Raw genomic sequence first — 19,540 nt, forward strand, 5'->3', positions numbered from 1 at the left:
CCTCCTGTACAAAGAAGCCAATGATCTAGGAGCAGGCACAGATGCTGAGAGCCTGCAAGTCAGAAAGCCTCAAGGTCACAAGGCAGAGACCATTTCTTTCCTGGTAATATCTTTATTATTAACCCTTGATAATGCTTCTAAACTGTACCCAAATGTTATTCATTCACTTTACAAGTAATGTAACAGATACAGTCAAGGTCTCTTCAGGCAAAACTGTAAATAGAATCCAGCTTCTTAATATCCCAGAGACAAAACCACATTACTCACCCCCTCTAGCAAACTGCTTTTTGATAGACATACCAAAAATGTATTAGGTTATGATTTGTAGTCATTACTTTAGTTTGGGTTTTTTTAGGAATTGCAACATAGGAATCCTCAAGCCTAATTGCTCTTACCTGCCTTACACCCAATAATTACCCAAACCAAGGGCAAAGTGTAAGTCACAGTGCCTCCTACATGATGATCTACACTGAAGTTGACTGCCACTTGTCTAGTATCCTTTTAAGTAATGGGAAAAAGATCTGAAAATAATTGATTAAAATTCTGCTGCTCTGAGTTAATAAAAGCCCATAATGATATGTTCATAACAATGAAAAGGCATAAAAGGTATAAAAACAGGAAATATTCTGTCTATCGCTATCTTGATGCCACTTAGGTGCAGTTCTTAAATGACCTTCTGAAATAAGTTACCCAAGTTTTTAAACCATTGACAGATTAATGATGAGCTCACTTAATTTTGCCTCTAGTTTCACCTCTATGTGAAGCAAGTAATGTTATTTTTAAAAGTGAAGTTTACAGCACCCTACAAAATGTTTGGAAAAAATAAATCTTTCTTTTTTTAATACATGGAGCAACACAAAAAAGTTTAACTAAATAAATGCCACATACGGTCCTGGATGTCACCTCTAAGGCTCCTTATCTCTAACTTTTAAAAGCATAAGTATTGTTCAAATAAAAATAAGTTTTCATAACATGAGAGTTCTAAGATTACTTTTAAAGTCCTGAAAGAGACAGAATAATTTTGAAAAAGCCAAACTATGGAATTCTAATCAGGTTTAGGTGACAAAGTTCTGAAAAAAGCTTTTATTTGACTGAGAATATTTGACTAGCTTTTCTTTGGTTGACCTACAGGTAAAGAACATGCTAAAGAAGATGAAAACTTCCCAGGGTTTCTTGGAAAGATAAATGTCTAGTTTTTCCTACTATTAATGACAAGTGCTGTCAACAAATGCATTATAACATTACTGTGGTACTGTCAGCATTTCACTTTCATACTTTTCTCCTTTATAAAAGAGTATGTAATTTAACTATAAATCTGTCAACTCCAACAACAAAATTTCCATAGCTTCTGGTAATTTGTGAGTTCCTCCCAAAGTATTTCTGATGGTCCCTTTCATGTCTCTAAACAGCAGATAAATTCTGACACCACCTAAAAATGCTGAATAAGTTAATTTCATTACAAAATCCCCATATTCATAAATATCCATAAATAGATTGGTGGGATACATGCACATCCTGAAAACTGAGATGGAAGAGATGAAGAATCATGACTGGTTTCTCAGAAAACAAGGAAAAGCAGCAGAAAGAAGGTATTCCTCTGAAAGGAGTGTAGAACAATGTGAATGTCACAGCAGAGCTACTAGCTATCAAATGTCACTCCTTAGTTTATCCCTTGTACACTGGAAATTAGTTTTATCCTTAATTTCTTCAGTTTTCAAGTTTATAGCTTCATAGGAACAGACTAAAAAAAAAAGATGCCAAAATTATTCAAGTGAAAAGAAAGATTGATGCTCACTCTGTAAGTGCTCAAGCAGCAGTGGATGTGTAGCTCTGGTTATCAGACATTTTAACTGCTACTTCACCTCTAATTAGCATTGCTAACATGAAGAAAGGGGGCTATAAGTACCCCAATATCCTGTTTTGTTGGTACAAGGATGAAAAAAATCTGGTGCTAAACCAATTGCTACAGAGACCCCATGAATGTCAGGCTGTGCTGCCAAACAGTTCCCAGCCGAGTCTCCTTACTGGACTCACCTGGGCAGCCCTGCTGGATCTCCTCTAGAGAGACAATTTGTGTAAACATGCACAGCAGAACTCAATCCTTTGGAATAGCCAATATTTTTCCTTCTCTACCTTTGTTCAGCCGCCTTGTCTTTTTTCCCAAATGATCTGTGTCAAATTTTCCATTCTTTCTACCAAATTTTGTAATTCCAACAGTGCTGATGCCTCGCCTTGGAAAGATTTATACTGCAGACTACAGTTTTGTAATACAGCTGTAGAGTTCACTCAAGCCATATGGATCTCAGTGGGTATTTCAGTGCTCACTCTGCAATTTTTGGTTTTCCAAGTGCAATGTGTAGATTCCTATCACTGCTCTAAACAGACAGAACATCTGCTCAATCTGTTTTATAGACTGAGAAGAAAAGGAAGTCATTTTAAGCTATATATGGAACCTACATATAAAAATATTAGAAGATTTCCAGAGGATGTAACTTGGTACAAACCAGGGATACAGAGGCATCTGTAGCTGGTTCCAACGCTGCGACAAATGCCGTGTGCACACGGGTTCAGAGCACAGAAATCGATCAGCTGAGCACACGTGGGTCCTGTAAACCCAGGACTACAGCTGCAGGAGAAGGCAAGTCTGTCTGCATAGCAGGTTCCATTGTTCTGACATGGAGATGATGCACAAGGGTCAATTTTGTCCTCACAAGTGGTTCCTAAAAACCCTAAAAGAAATAAATGGGTTTGGTAAGTAAGCATCCTGATATACATATAATTTTAAGAACTAAAGCAAGTCAAAAGTAAGCCACAGAGAGATCTAGATTCCTTTCTTTTTTAATTCTATGACTATTATAAAAATAAAGACTTCTTACACAATAAACTCTAATTTTGCCTATTAACATTCTCTGAACAGAGATGCTTCAGCTAATATCATGCTATAAATGATTAAGGCAGGGAATTGCAAAAATATTTTCTGAAACCGACAGTGCTTATCTGCTTTCTGAGTGAATCTGGCTTGAAAAGTAGAGGAGATTTTCTAAAGATCAGGAGCTGGCTAGCCTAAAAAAAAGGAAAAAAAAGCCCAAACTGACCTATTTTTCCTCTGTTAATGTGTATGTAAAATGTAACAACCTCTTAAACATACATGCATTCACTGAGTTTCAGTAATTGAAATATCTTTTAGAAGAACAAATTTCTCATTAGCAGGAGAGACAATGATTAATTAAAGCAACACCATGCCAAAGACAGAAGGAAAAGGATATTCTTGCAAGGGAACTTTTAATCAGATGTAGGGAAGAATTATGTTTTAATAAATTACAGTAACAGCATCTTGTATCTATACATACACATACATCATGGATGTAGTAACACAATGCATGGTTACTGTATCCTGAAGTGAGAAAAGCATATTCAAATTCTAGAACCCTTCCAAATAACAGAACCAACTGTCCTTTCCATTCAATTATATATCTTTTAATAATTTTTTGGTCCTTTTGTACAGACCATCACTTTTCAGGCTTAAAATTCCCTGGAATATCTTACATTGTAAAAAGCTCATAATATTACAGTAGAATAATGAGCAAAGGCGAGTAACCCACACAGAGCATCCTACAGAGATCTACTTACAGAGTTAACAGAACTTATATCAATGGAACTAAGAAAACATGGGGAGGCCACAATTGCTCTTTGAGTGCCAGAGTTTTTGGACTTTTTGGTCACAACTGGCAGCAGGGTTTTAGGGGCATCTTCAAAACATTAGGTTGTGGAAATATGACTTTCAACGCTGCATCTCCCTTAGATATCAATAAGTCTTATATCAGAATTATGGAAAGAAAAGTATGGAAAAAATAATCTAATTTACAAAAAAAAAAAAAAAAAAAAAAGGTAGCTAGAAAGATGGAAAGAAAAGAAATAACCTACAGATTGGACTTTTAAGCTTTGTCATACAAACTCTGCAACAGACCAGGAGAGAAAATCAGGTCTGGCAGGGCACAGATGAAGAACAGGCAAAAGCCTTCTGTCCTCCCCATGTTGCTGTAGCTTCAATTCCTTCATGGGCTTTGTCAGGACCACCTGCTCAGCAAAGCTGAACAGAGAGAGCCTAAAAGATAACTAAACCATCAGAAACTGCAAAGAACAGAAACCCCAAGAGAAAGGATGTAATTCCAGCAATGGTTCACTAGCAAATTAACAAAGCCTGTACTGTTGTAATAAAATCTTGGTCAGATTTAAAAGAATCTGCAAGGACTTTTAACTATTACCAGGAGGAGATCAGCCAGTGAGTCCAGTGAAATCTCTCAAGTAACTCTGAAACCAGATTAACAGGGTTTAAGGAGACCTGAGGTCACACAATGACACTAATACAACCTTTGCAGTAATCTTCCCTCCAAAGAGGAGGTTACTGGCAGATGGCTAATGTTTCAAGTGACAAAGCACTTCAAGAACATATGCAGGTTTAAAATACACCAAAACATGCTGCCCTTGTGCTATCTTTGACTGCACTGTGAAATGTGTTTAGGTGATTCTGGAAGTTCAATTCTCAAGCATGAGTCAAATATCTGAAAATACTCAAAGCAGAAAATATGGAAATCTATTATTCTGGCATTTCTGAATGTACACGTAAAACCATACTAGTTCAATTGATGAAAGCAAATAGTGCAAGTAACAACTATAAAAATCAAATTCAGAGGTGTATTGACTGAAAACAACCAAATTCCAGAAGGAAAAAACCATAATTGTTTATCTGCAGAAAAATATCCCCTGAACTGCTCTTCAACCAGCTAACGTGGACCCAACCCTGCCTGAAGGTCATTGCTGGCATAAAAGGGACATGAAATGCAAAGTATAATGGTAATTTGAAAGAAGTGAATACAAAATCTACCAAGGAATAACACAGAAGGTAAAGGGGAAAGGCAATAATGGAAAATATTTATACTGGTAAAACCCACAGTACAATGCCTGTGCTTACATGGATAGTAATTTGGCTACTTGTCAGGAAGTACAACAGAGATATACTTTATAAATTTATAAAGATATGCTTTATAAATTGCTACAGACCTCCAGTGCAGTGACAGAAACTAGATCAGATTTCAGAGACAGAAAGGTTCTGAATAAATCCAAATTTCTCACCACAGTGGGATTTTAATTATTTGGCTACTGAAAGCAAAAGAGTCATGTGCAAGTCAAGGAAGTCAAACATTTTCTGAAGACACCACAGAACTGCCTTTTATACAGCTTGTAGAACAACTACCTTGTCTGAATGTTACATTAGACCCAATTCCAATAATTACAAGTATGTGAAAAATTAGGTCTGTGAATTGCAAGGGCTCAGGACTACAAAACTTTTAACTTTGAAATGCAGGGATAAGCACTAAAATAAATGCAAGCAATTTATTATTTTCCCTATAGAAATTTGTCTTGTAAGGAAATAGAAATAAATGGTATTTCATCAGAATTCTGTAGAGAGAAAAAAGTTACTAATCAGAAGGATCAAGAAACCATTAAAACGCTGTAAGATTTTGATTGAAATTCACTCTAGCTAAGTCTTTCTTGATGAAGATGAATAGAGGCTAAACCCATTCAAGCATTAAGGAGAAGTCTATTAAAAATAGGAGCAATTTGGGAAGGTGCCAGGTAAAAACATTAGATTAGTGGAAAGTACCAGAAACTAAACAGCCATAAAAAATTTTAATTAACGACAAAATGTTCTTCAGGTAAATTAAACTCTCTTATGGTAATATGAAAAATTCTGCATTCTGATCACCAGTAACCTTGGGAAATCTTCTATATGCAACAGCTGTGTGACCCAGTTTCCTGTGATCAAGATTGTAAATGGGTTTATTCTATGTAAACCTAAAGAAGTTAGAATGACATCTGCAAGATGTCCTAGAGAAAAAGGCTTTTACATGAACAATGAAGCAGAGAAAATAGTTAAAACCTTGAAACTTAAACTATTATAACTCCCAGAAAATAATTTCTGTTCTCCCAGTCAATTAAGATTCATGGTGACAATGTGCATTTTCTAGCTGCTATTGCAAATCAACACGTATGAATCACAACTTAGCATCTTCTATAGCTGTCAAACCATTTTCTAAACCACAGAAGCCATTATAAGAGCATTCATAAATTTATTGCTTTCCAGTATTTTCAGAAATGCCTGCACATATTTCAGGACACTTTTGCTCAGTGTGTTGCTAGCAGTAGTTACCTGCAGCTACTCAAATCAAACTGTCAAAAGTAAATAAAATCAATGCTAAAATGTGAATTTCAAGTAATCTATATATGTTAAACTCTTTATCATAGCATTGTTTTTGCTCTGTCTCCTTTTATTCTAGAGGATGACTGACATTTATTATTGCTACCATTTTTCAAAAATATATTAAGCCAAATTAAAATATTTCTGCTTTGCTTGTCCAAGCTGGTGACCTCCACATAAATCATGTAGGAAGAGCCCAAGAACCCAGGCCAATTTGATGGGGTTGTCCAGCTGAATGCAAGTTATTTTTATCAAAGATTAATGTTTTCCTATAACACTGAAGGCAGTTAATCTATACTTATCATCAGAACATCAAATTTGCATGGAACAGAACTTCAGAAATATCTTGCCACAGAAGTTTATTTCTTTATTGTAATTGATCTGCACTTTGCTCATTATTGTCTGGCTTTGTTTTAAACCACAGCCCACTACTAAATCATTTTAATATTATCATATGAGCAAAATTCACAAAGGGTGAAGTACCTTCAAGTACCAAGTCTTTCATTCTATCTAATTTTATAAAATTTTGTCTGGAAGGAACACATTTCCTCACCACACAATCAGTTAATTTCCATACAGTTGTTTGGTTTTTTTTTTAAACTTTCAACAAAGATTTCTGTGAATTTGATAACTACATAAATAAGGATCCCTAGCTTCAATATCTCTAAAACCTACATTGATTTATTTAATAATATGTGTTTATTAATTTAATGCAATGACATTTAGTTATACCAATTAGGGGCATTTTCTGTTTCCAATTATTATTTGTATATTTAGTTCCACTTCAGGGTATTTTGGAAATACATATAACTTCTCAGAAGCTTAAAGAAAATGGAATAACCAAATTTGTAAACAGATGAGTAGTACCCCAAGCAGTTTAAATAACATGTATTAATGTTACTGTCAATACAATAGTGTGTTATACACTGCAATAAGTGGAAGAAAACAAGAGGAGATATTTAAGAGTGATAAGGATGGAATGATTCTGAATATAAATTTCAAATGTTCATTTTCATGCTTACTACATGTAGGGTTTTAGAATGTCTAGAAGTTCCTTTGCATGATCATTTGAAATTAATATTTACTAAATGTATGTTTATTAACATAAAATTAATAAAACAATCAAAGATCCCTATCCGACTGTAAGGAAGTACAAGATTCAAACATTATTTTGAAAGCAACAGTGTCAAAATTTTAAACAAATTCTTTGGTCTTCAGTATTGCTTAAGCTTCTTCACTACAAATTCAATTATAAAATCCAATTTTCTCTTTACAGGTGATTCCACAACGTCATATAAGAGTTTATTTTCTGATGTATTTTGGATATTAAAACCTACAGTGCATCCTACAGAAAATGGAATCTGTAAGCATAATGAAATTTTCTTCACTAAAGGACTCTTAAGACAGTAAAATTGTCTAAAGAGTCATCAAGAATTGTTCACATCTGAGGTAGGCTGCTTTTTCAAGGCCGCAGATTTAGCTTTCTGTCAGTTATCATGCGCTTTTTCATGAACTACAGATCTCGTTTGTAAAAGAAATGCACAATCTCAAGATCATTCTTCATTGTTTCCATCTGATTCCTTCATCTGCCATCTTTTTCTTTTCCTTGTGTGATAGTTGCTGCATTTTGTTATCCTTTTCCAAGATGTATTCTATCTGCAGACTGTAGTTCCTACACAAACATAAGCTCCTTGGTTACCTTTCCCCACTGTGACAGAAAGAAAAGCCTTTTCTCAACAAGCGATTGCCATTAAGCAGAGCAGAATAGCAGCAGAGCAAGAGACCTCACTTAAATTAGAAAATTTGAGGTTGGCAGGAAATTTGCAAGTTACTGCATCTGCAACTTTCAATTAACTACTCTGTTGTACGTACAAAAATCACTGAATCTCTTCAGAGATTAAAGCCCAAACAAAAGCTCCCAAATTATGCCTCTGTGAAAGGATAACACCTCAAAAGATGTAAGAATGATCAAGGGACAGTCATTAGTAAACTTAGACAATACATTTTGTTAAATCAACTTTCTTTCCTTTCACAAGATATCTGAATTCTTCAGCTCATTGACATTAGACCTTCCAGAACACAATGAAGAAGCAACAGTGCCTGGCACTGCAGCCCTGCAGGGCCCTCAGCCCAGCAGTGACCCTGCCCCGTGGGCATCAGGAGTGAGGCTGGGCCATGATCAGCATATTCATTAACAGGGCAGCAGGAGAGCAATTAATGAGCCACGCACAGAAACACGTATGGCAGACATAAAACAACCAAAAATCTCAGTAGCTGCTCTTCCCAACATTATTGGAAAGATCATTGCCTGCACTGCTTTCTTAAAGATTCTTGAACATTCCTTTCAGATTCTTGAATCTTCCTAAAAGATTACTTTGGGAAATTGCAAGTTAATTATAGACCAAATCTAACATCTAATATTTTTTCTCCTGAATTTCACTATTATTTTTAAGGGAAACAATTTCCGAGAATTTTCCACATGCAGGATCTGCATGGCTGTCAATATGTCAGTTTCAACACAGCAGTTAAGTGTTAAAGCATAGCACTCTTGAAAAGCAAGGAATCAGCCTGAAGAAACTACAAATAATCTTCATTATTAAGCACGTAGATATTACCAGAGCAGTTACCAAAGACTTGCACCCTTAGAGCAAGCATTAAAGTACTGGTAGAACAAAACCAACATCCACAGATCAAGGAAGGACAGAAGTATAATTAGCTCAAAGTTCCAATCTTAATTATAAATAACTAATAGGAGGCTTCATAATTGAAAACTTCCACTCATGATAATTTTTTCATGCGCAATTTAGGGATCTGTCATTGCAGTCAGCACAGTGTTATGAAAGCACACTCTGGCATTGGGGTGTCCTTGTTTCACATTTACAAGATTTACCAGTGAGAATCAGTGAGAAGCTTTCATGTCAAGAAAGGAATACGTCCAAACGGAAAGGAGAATTAATTAAAACTTTTGGGGATTGAAATAATTCCTTTAGTTATTACTTTTACACACATTTTAGTCAACTGACCCATGTGCAGAAAAGTGCAAATACTACAAGGGAGACATCTTTTTCTCACACATTTAGTGGACAACATGAAAATCAGATCACATCCTGAGTCTCCTCAAATTCACCTTTCTCATCAGTGCTGGAGTCTGATTTCTATTGTAGAAATAAAGAACATTTCTGCACCACATATACACTGAAACACTAAACTCCTACAACACTTCATATCCCGCTGCTGATTATCCAAAATTTCTCATCTCATTTTCTTTTCTGCCTACAATTACAAGCTAAGGCACAAGTAAAAAAAATATATACATTTCTACATGTCAATATAATTGAAAATCTAGAGTAAAAACAGCACTTTCTACGAGGTACTAGAGAGGAGTTTGCTGGTTACCTTCAGGGCACTGACAGCTGAATCCATTGAGGTGGGATGAGCAGGTCCCCCCATTCTGGCATGGCTGCTGGCTGCAATGATCAATCTCTGACTGGCACAGCTCTCCAGTGTAACCTACAAAAAGGCTCACAATATTCAGAAGATGAAGCAAAAACAAGGGTTTACCACTAAACATACTGCTCAGCCAGCCAAGTAGTACCATTCTTTTTCTTGAATCAAATTAACCAATATAAGCAATAGAATCTAGGACAGTCTCTCATTCCTTACAAAATGAGATTTCTAATTAAAATGTATACTTCATGAGAGAAGCATACAAAACCAGCAGAATTCTAGAGACTTCATCTGTTGTACTTTACCAACAGCAATATTCTGACATCACTAGTGAATTGGCAATAGATATTGGGTCCTCACTGGTACTCACAGAACCAAAAAAATAAAGTCATTTTGGTATGGCTTTCAAATACAAATAGAATCCCAAGTCAATAATCTCTAGCAAGGCTTTAAACAGAACTTAACACTGTGAATTATTTGTGCATATGCTGAATGTCTGTCATTTGCTCCTACTTCTGGGCTTCAAGAAGAGTGTTTATTTTAAGTGGGAGCTGTGAAGAACTGCTCAGCACAGTTGCAAACTCTTCCAAATATGCTTCTATAAGTTCACAAGCTACAGATTGTGTGTACTGTACTATTTGACCATAAGTTTGCTTTGTTCCATATGTCTGATGTCTGTAACACATCCCCAAAAAATGAACAAACTTAAAATACAATCTAAATTATTCTACACTCCATACCTAAATTTCATAACAAATACCACACATTCCCCTTTTCTAATTTTTAATTACTTCCAAGAAAATATCTTGGATGCATGACTGAGGAAAGAACCACATGTTACATCCAGGCACATCTTATTTTTTTTAAAGGAACCCTACAAAAAATTATTAATAATCTTCCATAATGAGCATATTTAACCAAATGGCTGGTGTTAAAGGCTAGTAAGCAATGATTATCACTGCTATGAACAGATGTAGAAGAGAAAGACCCCCAAGGTGAGATAGAGGACATACATGCACAGGATTCAGCTGATGCAGGGCAGAAAAAGGAAAATAAAGTAGAAATCCCTCCCCTCCAAAAATTAAACAATTTGGGGGGGAAACATCTATGGTTTTATGAAATAATTATTTTTAATGCAATCATTCATAAAGAAAATATGTCCTATCTTATTACCACCTATAGGGCATGTTTTGTCCATCTGAAAGAGAATATGATTTAGGAATAGCATCCCAAGTATGTTACAGGGACTAGAAATGCAGAGGCACTAAACAGTCCCCAGAGAAAGGGGAGAAAAGCAGTTTTTTGTGAGATACACACTAAGAATCATTACAACTCTACCTTTTGTGCTGACATTTAACTTCATAACATTTCCTTCTACCAGAATTTGGGAAACATGATCATGTTCACATATAAATGTTTCTGAAACTTGCATAGGGAGACACATAGGATAATTAAACTCTTACCTTCAATTTTCTTTAATATTTTTCATATGGAATTAATATTTTTTTAGAAATTCAAAGTTAAATGACAACAGTTTTCCAGACTGTTTTTAGTGTGTGGACACACATTTTGGTGGATACAATAATTATGGGTAAAACACAAACTACTGAACTTAAAAATGATAGAGCCATTTGAATGACATTAGACATTTGATATTAAAAAAAAAAAAAAAAAGAAGAATTATTTAAAAAACCCTAAAAGCTAAACCTAAGCTTATGTGGTGGTCACAGAACACTTCTGGGAGAAAAAAAAAGCTGATGTAAACTAAATTTTCCTCCTGTGTTTTTAGTAGGTAAAGTTCCACTAGCTATGATTAATTCCCTCACGGGGCTAAGGTTCAGACATGTGCTTTCAGTGGCATTTTTCACCAGTGAAGAACCTTCCACTGCCCTTATGTTGTTGTTGCAGTTTCTGTCTGTTCTGGTATCAGAAGTTTCACAGTTCACTGCTCTGCAAAAAGAGATGCACCAAATGTCAAGCAAAGCTGCATTATTCAAGAATTCAAAACCTACCAGGCAGGCAGCTGCAGGTGAAATTGTTCCTGTCGTGTTTCTGTGCTACATCCGTGCAGGTTGCATTGTTCTGGCAAGGTTGGCTCTGACAGGCATCAAATTCTTCACACAGGGAACCCTTATATGCATCTTCACACTCACAAAAAAATGTTGCCTAAAAACAAAGAGGATATGTACTTCACAATAAATTTTCAAAGATGATTCTTTCATTTTACACACTTCTGAACAAAGATGGTTTGGTTTTCCTGTTCATAACAACAGTAGTTGCTATAAATACATCAACTGAACAAAGTTACTCCTTGAAATACTAAACCTGCACCAATTCTTCAGCTTAAATTTTTAATGATGTTGGGTCATTTCATCTAGACAAGGAGTCTGGGATCAGATCCATAATATCTAAATCATTATACATTTTTTCTTCCACTCCAGAAATTAGATTTATAGGCTGAAATAACTGTCAGAATCAATAATGTGCAGATTTACTGCAACAAAGTCTCCTGTTACAGATATGCACTCTCTACATGACAAGCTCCCAGAGTGGTACTTCAGCAGTAACACTTTCTTTAAATTCTGTTAAAATATGTCTTCTTCTGAGTGCATTCACTACCTTTTCCAAACTTTGCTGTTTAATAAAAATCAAGATCACTACACCTCTTAAAGGCTTAAAGTACCTACAGGAGGCATGATATGGCACATTTTTGTTGGTAATAAAATGATTCAAATCAGATTTAAAAACTCTTTAGGTGACTAAGATTGTTAAGGAAGTCTCCAAGAAAAGCAACAAAGAAAGCTCTCTCCTCTGTGGTGTGCATTTAGATGAGAGCTGAATCTTTGTTCTTCAAACACTAGATGGCAACATCACTCACTCTCAGCTATTCCAAAGCCAGACCTTCAGTGCTGGAACGCAGCTGTCCCATGCACAAACACTGGAATGCAAAGTGCAGAAGACGCATGGAACTAGAAACAAAGAGATGGGGGCTTCTGGTTTTACTTCATATGAATAATCAGCTGTGACTTAAGTAAAAAATAATCATCTTCACCTAAATAAAAAACTTCACTCAGTAAACTCCAGATTTCACTCTTCATTACAACTATCACACTGGCAGAGTTACACAAGAATAAATATGATGCATCTTCAAAACTCAAATCCATGACTATGTTATTTATCAGGAGTGCCAGAAGCCCTTCTTAAGTGTCCAGCCTACACATGTTCTGGAATTTACCCCAACCTCTTCACCAAACAGCTCTGAGTATCTCACACACCAATGACAGGTTTCCAAAAAAGGCTGTAGCTCAACAGAAAGGAAAGACAGTCAAGCAAGAGAGAATCAAAATTATTATACTCACATAGCACAGTAACTATCTTTAAAGTTTTATCCAAGAGTTTGATATAGGGATCAATTTACCATAAAGAGTATTAGCAAAATGGGGTTTGAAAGCTGCAAAAGAAAAGCATTTTAACACTTCAATCTGAAATATCTAATGACAGGTAACAGTTCTGAGATGCTGAAAAGTTATTCTGTGGAGAAGATTAGGTTATTATCACTTACCCCAATTGATATTACTTTTTTTTCCTGAATAGATAACATGCACCAGTATTTTTGAGCTGAAACTGAGTCAAGAAGAAGCTCCACACTGTCACTATGCTAGAATTAATGTCAGTAAAAACTTCAGAATTATCTACTATCAATCAAAAGATCATCTACTTTACTTGATTAAGTGCAAATATATAGTATAATTTTGGATGGCAATAAAATAAATTTTTTAAATAATTTGCTATATATATAGCAACCTGTACCATATCATAAAAATAGCTGGAATATAGTACTTTTTTGCTAGTCTAATTAGGAAACTAATAAATCCTTTTTTCACTATGGCAAAGAAGTTAAGATGGCCAGAAAAAAACTAATGTCTACTTCCTCTTACTGAGAAAGACTTTCAGTATTTAGTACAACTCAGAGTGAGTTACTATAACATTTGAGCAAAATATTGCATGATAATTACATACTTCAGAGCATGCTGTACTTAGGAAAATAAGTTCATATGCAGGACAGCATACCTTCAGGTATACATGAGGGGTTTTATAATTTGACTTTTTACAGATTATTATGAAATGGATCTGTCCCAAAGCTTTCAGCTTGCACAAGAGACATGGAAATGATAGCTATTCACTTCAATGTATTATTTCTCTGTGCAGGCAGAGGCCAGATATTTTTTATGTAAAATTTTTGTGAAATGGGTTCTAAATCTAGCAATAAAAAGTCATATTTACACAGTCAGCCCATCCATATTTTTTATGGGAGAGTCAAAGTTATGGAACAGAGGAATATGTGAGAGAAACAACCTGTTATGTAAGCAGAATTGTGGCACTCACAATCAATGGATGGACCAAGTTCACTTCAAAATCTTACATGAAATCAGAAATCCACACCAGGCAAATCTCTCCCCTTTGGGTTAACACCAAAACTTGTCTCTTCCATTAACTGTTAACTCATTGTGGTGTAAAGGCAAATAGATGAATGTGAGAGTGGTATTTATATTGTGATGATGCCAAGACCAGTGTTGTACTTCTGACACATTCCTGTTTCCCTTGTGGACAAGTGGCAAGCATGGCAGAAAACAGGCACAAAGTTCATACAAAGGAAGGAAGAGGCATCACTTGATCTCAGCATCACCTCACTGCACAGAACTTCACTCAAGGTGATGAATTTTATCTTCCATTCAAAAGCAACAATAATTGAAAAGAAAACTTTACATTAGAACTTTGCTTTTCATAACCACACTCTATAAAAAGCATCTAGCTGAGTAGAACTCGGGGTATAGATCAGCAAGGAATGAGTAAAAACTGGCCAAGACTCCCAGGTTAGACCAGAATTCATTTGTTTATAGTTAAATGCACTCTATACGTAACAGTAACCCCCTGTGTTTATATCACTGCAGATTGTTAACTTCATTTAAATTTCCCAATAAGCAGATGTGTTCCTACATTCTTTTACACACTAGTAGATTTGAAATAAAACTATGAAGTACATAAAAGCTCAAAGACAACCATTAATCTTCTTGGCACTGGAAGCAATGACTACAGCCAGCAGAGCTCTGAGCTTGCTCATGGCATTGGGCCTTTTATGCATTCTTCTAAGAAGTTGCTTTGCATCCTGCAAGACCAGATTGTGCAAAACCAGAATGAATTATGGATAAAAACAAACAGCAAATCACGAAGGGTGCATTTTAAATTTAAAGAAAGTTAAAGTTTATGTTCTGCAAAAAGAAGTGCCTTGTGGTAAACAGACCATGGTAGTCATGTCAAGCATGCAATTTTGGCAGCCACTTGCTCCATCATTAGGGAAATCATCAAGACATTTTAAAGCACATCTCACATAATTTCAGTTAAACTATGGCAAAAGCATTCTACTTAATGAAATATGCCCTTCTATTTTTATTTTATGCTGGGCATGAATCAGGGTCCTACCTGAAGTTCTCTGATGCACCTAATAGCCAAAAGAGCAAGGAAAGCTCATGGATTTAGAAACACAGGACAGGCAAAAAGACAACATGGCATTTTAATTCCCCTGGAGTAGGAGGCTGGATATAAATTAACTTCCTTTTGGTCACTGTATTTGATGTTCTAGCAAGCTACCCCAGCCCAGCAGGCACCTGGCACAGGTCTGATGGCATTTGAGAGGAACACTGGGAGCATTCCTCATTTATTCAAGTTCTAGAAAACTCGGGAGCAGTTAATGACAGCAAAAATAGAAGCAATTGCATTTCTGAAGTTAAAATTTTATTTGAAGATATTTATGTACCTTTAATGGTCATATAAATATATTTACATAATTTTTATAAATTTTTTATATTTAGAAATTTTCTGGTTATTAGGTTCAGAGAAAGAGTAGTGATAAGATAAAAGCAATCCTAATTTTTTCTATTCACTTGCCAGGGAAAGCAGCAGCCTGCATGTGCACAAGGCAGGCCTCTCTCATCACTCACTGTTCTGCTTTTAACAGAGAAAGCTTCCAATGTCAAGATTACAGCTAGGAACATACAGATACTGGTTTATCTTTGTTTTGAGTTAAATAATTGCTTCTCATTCTTGCTGTGAAGCCAATCTATCTTTTTTAAAGAAAAATTTACTTTATTTGCTACATCTTAAAAGGTTAATAACACATGGATAATTATTAGAGGCCATATATGCTTTTCCCTTAATACAGAAACGCATTAATTCTTCTGCATAGATGTAGGAAACAATTTATTCTTATTTTGTAACATCACATGCAACAAGAGAAAGAAATTAGAGTCATATTGGACAAACAACATGAAAATATATTAAATGAGGCAATCTATCAAAAGATATAACACTCAAATTGACAAATAATGTAAAAAGACAATATTCTGATATGCTGTTATGCATAGTAAACTTGAACATATTATTTATGTAAGTAAAATTGAAAATACTGACTTTATAAAATAAAAATGATAAATACAGTAAAGGACAAATACTAAACTGGACTGTGAAATACGACACTGTATCTGAATGAATAATTTATTTGGATACCAGCCAGCTGGTATAGTAAAGCAGCATTTATTTCTAAATTCATCTTGCAATAATTATGTTCACACATTACCTCAAGCATTTTACAAATTCATTTTTGAGAAATAAAACAGATAATTATTCCAGATGTTAGTACTGCCACGTATGTATAGATTACTGTGGCAATTTAATTATTGTTGTTACAATTCAAAACACCATTTTCTATCAAACATGCTTATTGAGAATTTAAATCAGAAAATGGTAGCAGATGAACTCCAAGTGAATTCACTCAATATGCCAAATTTTTTGTGCTCACAGCAGGCTCACAGCTGTTAATATTTACTCAACAGTTACTACTGCTTTTATCTCCCAAATGAATAATATAAAACCAAAGATTAACTGTGCATATTTGTGCTGTAAATGACTTTTAATCCATGAAATAAGAAATAATATGTATAGAAGGTAACAGAGTATACAGTATCTAAATCACAAAAGCCCAGTCTGGTTTTGTAAAAGCAGAATAGACTGCAAATTTGACAGATTTGGTTCTTATTTTCTTATGCTGCTATATCACACAAAATCCCCAGGGTCCAGTGGAATTGCCATTGTAATCCCTAATGCAGCATTATGTAAAGGACAAAGCTGTACAGGAAACCTTGCAACCACTATCAAATTACTCCATTCTGCTTCTTCTCATAATTATGGTCAGGTAATTCCATTGAAGTGGTGAGTCTACTCTGAGTAAGCAGTTACTAAGAGGTGGAGAGAGACGCACTAGATTAAAGCTGACCTAAAACCTATGACAAAGTTGAGAACTTCACAAATCTGAGCACATTGGTCTGGAGAGTGGAGATCCCAAGTGCCCACACCACGGCCCTCCTTTAGGGAATCTTTCTTCTGCAGTGACTCTAAGATATAGAACAAATTCCCTTACACATGATTTGAACCATTGTTTTTATTGCCAGGGCAGGGTATGAATCTCTGCATCTCCTTTCTGTTATTTTCTTACTTCAAGCGCTTGATTTTCAGGTGTAGCAGATAAATATTGTTATTCAGTAACACCTGTGAGATGTCAGTGCCTGTTCCACAGCTGCAAGGTATTAACACCAAGGACAATTTGCGCTGTGTTTCAATTATCACAGAATTGCCACATTACAGGAATGTCTTGGTGAGCTGGCCTTACCTCATCTGCCCTGGTGATGCATTTCCCTTTGCCTGAGCATGGGAAGTTGTCTGGATGGCTCCCCACAGGCGTGCAGGTACTCACTTTCACCACCACAGTCAGGCGCAGAGCCACAATGCACTTGGTAACCGAATCATTCAAAAAACCTTTTTAAAAAACAAAAGAAAATATTCTTATTATATGACAAAATACACTGATACTGTTAATGCTCTGCAGCTAGATGAACAAATAAAACTGATTTGAAATAAACTGACAACTGAGAACAAAATTGCTCATATTTAATATACACCTCTCTGATTGCAAGCCATGTAAATACAAATTAAAATACAATTTGGAGACAAACCTCATTATATTGATTTAAAAAAGGAAGACAGGATGGTGAAACAGATCTACTTCCCAAGCTCAAACCTACATTTTTTATGTTTCAAAAATAAATGCTTTTGCCTGCTACTTTTTGAAAAGTTAAAATATATATTTAATTTCTTTAACAACAAGGAACATGAAAATAAAATTTTGTGGAGAAATTCATTTAAATGAATTCATAAAAGTTACTTTCAGAGCTAAAAAGCAGCCAGATTCCCTACATTGGTAAAAGATGGAGAATCTTTTGTTTTGTTTTCTACTAAGTTGGCAAGAATATACTTATACTACTTGACAGCATTTCTTTGTGTATTCACAATACAAGTATTATTGATTGTCTGATCTGATGTCTCTATAAGCTGATATGGCAGGTAAAGGTGAACTAAACATGGAAATAGCAACACTGGACAAGGAACAGGAAGATTCATGAATCTCTGGCTAGCACCTGCAATTACATGGAAGGCAAAAAATTGTGGTTGGTGGCTATTAAAAAACACCAGAGCATAACAACTTCACTATCACACATACTCCTAACAGATTTATCTGAAAAATAAAAGAAGGACAACAGGAAAGATAAAATGGGGCACGCATACACAGTCCATGACATATGGGATAAAGTCAGAATCCTTGTGAAAACACACAACCCCTGCTCCTGTCCTTGTGCTTGAACTGCCTCGTTCCAGCACTCTGATTAGAGTCCTGCACCACAGCCCTTCCATTTAATTCTTCTGTTTGGGGACAATAAATGTGCACTGACACAAAAATGTGGGCTTGGTACAGTGTATATACTGCATGCAGAATTTATGCATAAAAACCACCAAAGATCCTACCATAAACTGTCAAACCTTGATTTCACTATCCTCCAACTAGGCAGACTACAAAGAGTCTGCAGTACCAAAATGGAGTGCTGCAGGCACAAAGCCATTCTATGATTCCTCTTTTATTTAGAAAATATAAAAAGAATTTAAGCAAAAATAGATGGGTTTTTTTTAAACAAATATCCTTAATTTTTAAAAGAGCAACACTAGATGCAGTGTATGACATAGAATGTTTTTTCTTAGATTTTCCACTTTAAATTGCAAAATCCATTTACAGCCTAAACTTCTAAGGAGCTTCAAAGATGCAATTCAGCTTCTTGCATTACAGACTGGAGATAGCACAACATTTAGTCATGAGAAAAAAAATAAAACAAAATATTTTTAATGAACAGGAACAAACAAAAGTTTAATGAAACAGAGCTTAAAGTGAATTCTCTTTCAGAACAGCTGCTAAGCATTACTTACATTTTGCATACGGAAGTGTCAAGCATGACTAATTCTACAAATTCCACCCAAAATCATGTGGAAGACTTGAATTCTTTGTTCTTCATTTTTAGATTTCACTTTTTAAAATGCTTCATTCCTTCAGCTGTTAATTGTCTATGATCCCTAAATCTTGCCTTCAAACAGGAAAATCTTATGTCCTACATAGACACCACTGGCTTGAGTACAGCCTCTACAAGTTAGCTGAATGTTCTAAAGGATCAGATTAAAAAAAAAAAAAAAACAAAAACACATGTATTGGGTATAGTTCCAAATGCCTAATGGTCTGTTTTGGCTAGTGAAGATTATTGTAATCTGATGACCTCTTCAAAGCAAGCCAATTTATTCTGGCCTCAATACATACCCCATTTTTACCCATCTGTTCAAAGATGCAGCCAGAATTTTTCTTTAACAATTGAATGCAATTGTCATTGGCAGTCATGCAATTAT

At 35.3% G+C, this 19,540-nt stretch overlaps 1 protein-coding gene across 1 annotated transcript in view; it reads right to left on the reverse strand.

The window, feature by feature from the left end:
• Positions 1-19,540, reverse strand: part of DNER (delta/notch like EGF repeat containing) — a 108,979-nt gene that overhangs the window by 19,306 nt on the left and 70,133 nt on the right. Inside the window, exons 5-8 of the mRNA XM_054282939.1 lie at positions 17,430-17,575; positions 11,719-11,872; positions 9,656-9,769; positions 2,505-2,729 (exon numbers count right to left, since the gene is read on the reverse strand). Coding sequence (XP_054138914.1) covers positions 2,505-2,729; positions 9,656-9,769; positions 11,719-11,872; positions 17,430-17,575 — 639 coding nt within the window. The remainder of the gene's footprint in view (positions 1-2,504; positions 2,730-9,655; positions 9,770-11,718; positions 11,873-17,429; positions 17,576-19,540) is intronic.

This window comes from Melozone crissalis, unplaced genomic scaffold, assembly GCF_028551555.1.
Source record: "Melozone crissalis strain CALT ecotype California unplaced genomic scaffold, PUWL_Pcris_2 ptg000034l_1, whole genome shotgun sequence".
Classification (NCBI taxonomy): Eukaryota; Metazoa; Chordata; class Aves; order Passeriformes; family Passerellidae; genus Melozone; species Melozone crissalis.